The 8,406-nt window shown below is 37.6% G+C and overlaps 1 protein-coding gene across 4 annotated transcripts in view; it reads right to left on the reverse strand.

Annotated features, from left to right (window-relative positions):
• The window catches only part of LONP2 (lon peptidase 2, peroxisomal), a 111,123-nt gene that overhangs the window by 54,371 nt on the left and 48,346 nt on the right, over nucleotides 1–8,406 (reverse strand). For all 4 annotated transcript variants that reach the window (XM_017530176.2, XM_017530174.2, XM_017530173.2 and 1 more), the window contains one exon: nucleotides 2,493–2,643. In XM_017530176.2, the coding sequence (XP_017385665.1) occupies nucleotides 2,493–2,643 (151 nt within the window). The remainder of the gene's footprint in view (nucleotides 1–2,492; nucleotides 2,644–8,406) is intronic.

Genomic DNA, 8,406 nt, shown 5'->3' on the forward strand with positions numbered 1-8,406 from the left:
AAAAAAAAAAAAAAAAGGAAGAAAAAGAAATTTAATCTAAATCAATAATTGTTAACATTTCCAACTTTTTCAAACAAAACAAGCATTTACTAAGCACAGTGTTTGAAAGTCTTCTGATTAAATGATGTATCTCCCAAAGAAGAAGAAAAAACCTCAAACCTTAAGAGACAATTATCTTTGTCCTCAAACCCTCTGAGATTTCAAATAGAAAAATAAATGCATCTTTTTAGCATAATTTGATCTATACTTGAAACACACACGCACACATGAACGAACACACACACACACACACACACAAAATTAAATAAGTAGTGGATTCCAAGGGAAGGGCTCTAAAGATACTGTTTCCAGAACTATGACTATAAAATAAATTGTAGCAAAAAGAGAAAACCCTAAGATGTCCCTATAAAAGGTTTTTTCCTCCACATTATGGTATATGTATGTGTGTATATGTATTTGTATATGTGTGTATATATGTATTTATATATATAGAGTATATTTAAAAGACTTTATGTTCTTATATAATAGCCTAAATAAGTACAGATTTTCTTTGTCTTTAAATCCTATAAGACACAATTCCATCTAATATCCCTTTCCATTTAACAAGCAAAAATTAAAAATATGAATTGATAAGGCACCTTTTGAATGGAAAGAGGAGGTTAGTAAACACCAAGAAAGCTAGAAGATAGGACAGCTAAATCTGCCAGCGGAAGAAGGTGGCATTATATGTTCTCCTCCGCAGCAGCTGTCCTGATTCTTTCACTTTACTTTAGTATATCTAATGGATTTTCTGCCATAACTTGGAGTTTCCAGGGAATTGAGTCTCATTACTTATTTACTTTAGACTTTAAGTATATACAATAATCATTTTACTCTATCATATTTCAAAACTAAATATAGGAACCTGTAATGCTTGCAGATAATTAAGAAATCCAATTATAATTCACTTAGTTGTAAAAATATATTTCAGATTAACATGAAAAACACATTTAGATTACATTTAGAATCTTAAAGAAATTTAGGGCTGGGTGTGGTGGCTCATGCCTGTAATCCTAGCACTTTGGGAGGCCAAGGCAGGTGAATCACCTAAGGTCAGGAGTTTGAGACCAGCCTGGCCAACGTGGCGAAACCCCATCTCTACTAAAAATGTAAAAATTAGCCAGGCGTGACAGTGTGCACCAAGTAGTCCCAGCTACTCAGAGGCTAAGGCACGAGAATCGGTTGAACCCAGAAGGCACAGAGGTTGCAGTGAGCTAAGACTGCATTACTACACTCCAGCCTGGGTGACAGAGTGAGACTCCATCTCAAAAAAATAAAAAATTTAGGCTGGACACGTGCAAATAAGAAAAGGTATTTAGGCTGGATACCATGGCACACATTTGTAATCCCAGCACTTTTGGAGGCCAAGGCAGGCAGATCACTTGAGGTCAGGAGTTCAAGACCAGCCTGGCCAATGATGAAATGGTGAAACCCTGTTTCTACTAAAAGTACAAAAATTAGCTGGGCGTGGTCACAAGCGCCTGTAATCTCAGCTACTTGGGAGGCTGACACACGAGAATTCCTTGAACCTGGGAGGCAAAAGTTGCAGTCAGCCAAGATCGTACCACTGTACTCCACCCTGGGCAACAGAGCTAGACTCTGTCTCTAAATAAATAAATAAAGACATTTAGATTTTACTCTACATTAAAAAAAAAGACCCCATTGATATTTGATCTCTTCCAGGGAAAAACAATTCTGTGCAATTAAAATAAGGTGAAAATGCTGTAGTTTATCTAGTGTTAGTAACTGAAGGAACACATTTCACACATTCCAGTAACTGAAGAAGACATTAAAAAAATGTAGCTATTTGATAGATTCAAGAGGAATTTAAAAGTTACACATTTTAATATAAAAGTTAGGCCAGATTTTATGAGAAAGTTCAGTTATTCTTTTTTTTTTTTTTTGGTTTTACTCCGTCACCCAGGCTGGAGAGCAGTGATGTGATCTCAGCTCACTGCAACCTCTGCCTCCCAGGTTCAAGGGATTCTCCTGCTTCAGCCTCCTGAGTAGCTGGGACTACAGGTACATACCACCATGACTGGCTAATTTTTGTATTTTTAATAGAGATGGGGTTTCCCCATGTTGGCCAGGCTGGTCTCAAACTCCTGACCTCAACTGATCTGCCCGCCTTGGGGATTACAGGCGTGAGCCACCACACCCGGCCTGTAATTTTAGAAATTACTTTAAAGAAGAATGTCTTATTTATCATAAAATCATCATTCTTTAATGCTAAATTAAATGTGAAATTGTTGTTGTCAACGTTTGTTATTTTGCTCTTCCAGATTCTGAAGCTACATAGAAGCCGATTTATATACATTCCTCAGAACTTCTGAAGATTGTATGTTGGCAAATGAACTTCTTTAGTCAACGCTCCACAGCATGACTAATTTTAAAGGGTTATGGTCAGAAAGGCAAGATGTATCAAATAATGATTTCACCGAAGATTCAAGTACCTGGAACCTGAATGATCTCCATTCTGTCCAACAAGGCAGCTGGAATGGTGGCAGTGGTGTTGGCGGTAGCTATAAAAAGAACTTGAGAAAGGTCAAAGGCCACATTTAGATAATGATCAGTGAAGTTATGGTTTTGTTCAGGATCCAACACCTAGGGGAGAACAAAAAACATTTTAAAAAATTTAGTCGTTCCAACAGAAGGCTGCATATAAGTGAAAACACACATGATGTACTGGCAAGGTTGATAATTCTGCTCAGAATAGTTAGTTTAAAAAACAGATAAAACTAACATCTGAGCATTATTCTTGGTATTCTCTACATTCTACATAATTTTTAAAAATAAAATATGTTCAGTGTCAACATTTCTGAAAATGTAATAGCACAAAGCAACAGAAATTACTTTTTTTTCTCTTGCATCGTGCTGATTATCAAGAAACTACTTTCAAGCTTTATTCAAAAATCTATTTATTAATGATTCATTGTGTGGCCATCCTAAGTAACCAGTCCTGCAGAACCAGTTTCCATCTTGGTAACACACCCTATCTAAACTGCTATGGGAATATAAAGTAAATGTGTAAAGTATTTTGAAATTCTCAGATACCCAGTAAAATAATAACCAATATAATCCTCCTCAAACATTTTCAGAAAGTCTGGTATAAATTATTTAACCAAAAGGAGAATTCCAAATAAGAGTAAACTTTACTATGAGTTAAATTAGAATAAAAATTACTATGCTACTATATTCTGATAGAGCAAAAAAAAAAAAAATCGCTATTTTAAAATGGCTTAATGCAAAAACACTGCTGCTTACAATAAGCAAAACATCAATAGCTCTTTTTTTTTTTAAAGACAGAGTCTCATTGGAGTGCCATTACTGCAACCTCTGCTTCCTGGGTTCCAGTGATTCTCCTGCCTCCGCCTCTTGAGTAGCTGGGACTATAGGTGTGCACCACCATGCCCGGCTAACTTTTGTATTTTTAGTAGAGATAGGGTTTCATCGTGCTGGCAAGGGTGGTCTCGAACTCCTGGCCTCAAGTGATCCACCTGCCTTGGTCTCCCAAAGTGCTGGGATTACAAGTATGAGCCACCGCATCCAACAACAGCTAAAATATTTGAATTAGATAAATCAGATAATTTACCAGTCAACTTGGAGTCTTAAAATCTGCAACTATACATTAAAGAGCTTCAAGTCACAGGCATTTATTGCTAAGGGGCCTGTGAAGGACTTTAGTAAGGCACCAATAGCTTCTACATGTTCAAACCTTAAACATATTAACACTTTCACTTACGCCCAATTAATATAAACAGGGTTGCCACACATATTCAAAAAGGCAATAAAATGACTAATATACTCACCAATCACAATTTAACTACATAAGCAGTTTTTCCTACCTTCTGATTCTTTCTGAAGTTTTATTTATTTTCAAAACTATCCCTTTTGTCACACAAGTTGGAGTGCAAAATCTCAGCTCACAGCAATCTTTGCCTCCTAAGTAGCTGGGATTATAAGTGCGCACCACCACACCTGGGTAATTTTTGTATTTTTAGTAGAGATGGGGTTTCACCATGTTGGTCAGGCTGGTCTCAAACACCTCACCTCAAGCAATCCACCCACCTTGGCCTCTGAAAGTGCTGAGATTACCATACCCAACCCCAAGTTAGTCTTAATTCTAGGCCTCATACATAATTTTGAATTTTGTTAAACATTAATTGTTACTGGAAACTCCCAGAATACAAATCCCAGAAAGCTCTAATTTCACATTTTCACAAGACTTAATAATGTTTAATATCACTAAAAAACAAGTACTTTCAAGTAATCAAAGAAAACTAATTATGTTCAGTATTGAATTGGTTAACAGTGGTCTTACTGTCTACAAATTGTCTGAAAACTGTTTACAGGCCAGGTGTGGTGGCTCATGCCTGTAATCTCACCACTTTGGGAGGCTGAGGTGGGCAGATCAGTTGAGGTCGGCAGATCAGTTGAGGTCAGGCATTTGAGACCAGCCTAGCCAACATGGTGAAACTTCGTCTCTACCAAAAAATAAAAATAAAAATTAGCCAGTTGTGGTGGCACGCATCTGTAGTTCCAGCTACTCGGGAGGCTGGAGCGTGAGAATTGCTTGAATCTTGGAGGCGGAGGTTGTAGTGAGCTGAGATCATGCCACTGCACTCCAGCTTGCGTGACAGAGCGAAATACCACCTCAAACAAACAAACAAAAAAACTGTCTATATATGGAAAATGTGGTAATCTTAGTTAAAACTACTATTTAGTGACAAAGACCCTCTCCTTTTGACCCAAACTTGAGTCAGGCTCTTCCAAGTCCTCTGCTCAACTAGGCCATCAGCTTTTCCTCTGTCTTTGTAGAACCCAATTTGAGCAAGAATCCTGCTTAGTCAGGTTAGCGAAAATGTCCCACACCCTTTTTATCTGTTCTCACTCCCAACCCAGTATCTTTTCACCCCGGCCTCTCTTCAGCAAGAGTTTTGTTGTGTCCTTCTAGTGAGATTCCCTCATAACCCTAAGGTTTCCTCTTAAAAACTTTCCTTCTACTGACTCCCCACTCATTCTCCCTACCACTGCAAAACCCCATTGCAGTGTTTCTTATACCTAGTCTCCCAATAAAGTAATCCTTGCTACCTTTAATAAGTGTCATGAATAATTTTTTAACACTAGCTAAGGAAAAAAATCTCCTTAGTGGGTCTAATCAAAGGTAGTTCATATATTTTGGATATGTTTTAGAAATAGCCGCCAAAGCTGAACGAGTAATTTTTTTCTTAAAATTTTAAGACACTGGAGTATTTTTAAAAAGTAGGAAAATTAATAAAGCAACATTTCTGAATTACAAAGGAGGTTTTAAAACCTGTATTATAAAATACCTAGAGTATAAAGAGAGAAAATCAGTGATGCCTATTAAAAGAAAAACTCTAGATAAATTAAATTTAACAGTTTAATTGAGCAAAGAACGGGTCTGAAATTGGGCAGCTCCCAGAACCAGAATAGGTTCAGAGATACCCTGGCATATGGTCTGATAATATTTATGGACAGAAAAAGGAAAGTGACATACAGAAAACAGAGAATGATGTACAGAAACAGCAGGATTGGTTAGAGCTTGGTGTTTGCTTTATTTAAACACAGTTTGAACAGCTGACTTCCTGTGACTTGCTGAAAATCTGTGATTGGTGTAAGAATAGTCTATTTACACATCTAGTTAGGCTGCAGTTTACTTTGTAAGGGGAAATCTTTAGGCCAAACTTAAAATATTATTATGTAAGGAGGCATATATAGGCTAAATTTGTGCCCAATTTGCCTGTCTTTCTCTTTTACTTAGTAAAATGTGAAATGAAAGTAAATCTCAGGGCCCCCAACTCGCTAAGCCAAAGGGAAAAGACAAGCTGGGAAATGTGTCTCGGAAACCTGCCTCCCATTTTGTTCCCAAATAAGATAGCTACAATGACCAAAAAAGCTATATACCTCCCTCACAATTCCCCCACTCAGAAATTCCTTGTGGACCCCAAGATCTTTACCCAGTTACAGTTCTATTGAATTTTACCCCAGCAATGTAAATTAATTGCTTTATCTTTACACATACAGGACAAAGGACAGAACTCAAAGTCATCCCTCTGCTCACCTGAGACAAATGCATATCTGATGGCTTCCTGTGCACTATGTTTTTTTTTATCTTACGCAGAAATGCAGATTCACTAAGCTAGATGAATCTGTGACTATTCCTCTGTCCCCCTCCCACATGTGAATAGCTGACCAAAGACTCAAAAGAATGCAACCGTTTCTTATTTACCCATACCTTTTGTCTTTTATCTACCCATACCTTTTAAAATTTCTACCTCTTTCCCCAATATCTGCCCATTCTCCTTTAAATACTGAAATCCTCAAAATCATCTTTGGAGAACCCTGGTAACTAAACTTCTAAATTGATTGAGACCTGTCTCAGATACTTTCTGGTTTACCAAAGCATAAAAAGATATTCAGAATTTAAACAGCATCAGAAATACTGGTCAATATTCTGGCAGAAAATAATTTCTGGTAATCACTATTCAGATGACGCTAGCTTTGTAGCTATCAAACCTCTGCTTCTTACCCTAACTTCAGAGCAGAGATTCTACTTTTACTTACATATATATTACCACATGTTATATTTAAATATATATGGGAATATGTTTTCAAAATTTTTTACTGATGGCATATATGAATAGAACATATTGAGGTTACTGGCGCAGACAACTAAGAAGCCTTCTCAAATATAAAAGGAATTCAAAATACAACTGATACACAAATCTTCAAATGAAGTAACCTGAAGATATATTTCAACTGAACAAGTGATAAACCAAAATACAAGGATCAGAGGCATGCAGTGAAATCATTCAGTCACAGAATCAAAACTAAATATGGGAGGAAGCACTTTTATTACAGAATGGTAAAGTAAGAAACTGACAACCTGCTCCTCCAGAAAAGCAATGAGAGCACTAGCAAAAATTGTCAAAATCAACTTTTTCAGGATGCTACATATTAACTTCTAACAATTTGAGGAGTGCTTATTCGAGAAAAACAGCTGAATCTCAGTAAACAGAACAAGTTTTGTAATATTTTAACTTGCTTTACACTCATCCCTTTCTCTCAAGTTCATGGTAGCTTGAAAACCAACAGCCTCATAAGCCAGTAGCTTTGAAAACCAGTAGCCTAGCAACCTTGTAGGGGGCAGAAAAGGATTACAATCCTCCAAAAGCCCCATCCCCAGAGAACTGTCCCTGTCTGGCAGTTCCTTGGAAGAGCTCCATATCCTTATTTAACTTAACTCAGAGAACACTCCGTGAGAACAGTTTTATCCTTAGGACATTTACCAGAAACAACCAGTGGCAATTGTTTAGCACTGCAGCTGCCTAGGCAATGATACTAGTTGGGACTAACAAGAGGCTGACTAAAAACTTAAATGGAAAAACTGGGAAATGAGATATTCACAGGGGCTTTGAAAAGCCTTGACATACACCTGGGAATCCAAAATTTCATGTGAATGTGCAGGTTCTAAGTATGTCCAGGAAAGACCCAAGAAGGCCCCAGAAGCTCATCTTTGGCAGACACAGGCTCTGCAATAGCAGGAAGTGAAGGCTAAGGTACAACTGTAAATCATCTGCCCAAGTGTGAAAGGCCCACTTCAATACTTACATAAGAACCCCTTGGACAAAGAGTGGGAGAGCTACTGTCCAAGTACTTAAGGAAATCTCTGGTCACTAGCTGACCGCTAAACAAACTGAGCAACTTCAGTGGCCACACATTAACAAGTAACACATTTTACAGAATGAAACCAGAAAGTCACTAAACAAATAGCAACAACAACAGCACAAACAAAAACCCCTTAAGGTTATATAATTCAATTATATAGCGGATTATTTCATATAACTATAATATTCTAAATATTCAGTTTCAACAAAAAAAAATTATGAGACATACAAAAGTATGGCGTAAACACAGTAAAAGAAAGAGACGTCAGCTGGGTTCAATGGCTCATGCCTATAATCTCAGTACTCTGGAAGGCCAAGGTGAGCAAATTGCTTGAGCTCAGGAGTTCGAGTCCAGCCTGGGCAACATGGCAAAACCCGTCTCTGCAAACAAATTATCCAGGCTTGGTGGTATGTGCCTGTAGTCCCAGCTACTCAGGAGGCTGAAGTGGGTGGATCACTTGAGCCTGGGTAAGGTTGAGGCTGCCATGAGCCATGAGTGTGCCATTGCACTCCAGCCTGGGTGACAGAGCAAGATGTTGTCTCAAAAAAGAAAAAGAGAAGTCAATGGAAACCATCCCTAAGGAAGACATGTTGGATTTATTAAACAGAGATTTCAAATTGGCTATTATAAATATGCTTTAAAATATTTATAATCCGGTGGACCCAAGATGGCCGTTTA

This window comes from Cebus imitator, unplaced genomic scaffold (genome assembly GCF_001604975.1).
Source record: "Cebus imitator isolate Cc_AM_T3 unplaced genomic scaffold, Cebus_imitator-1.0 Scaffold63, whole genome shotgun sequence".
Classification (NCBI taxonomy): Eukaryota; Metazoa; Chordata; class Mammalia; order Primates; family Cebidae; genus Cebus; species Cebus imitator.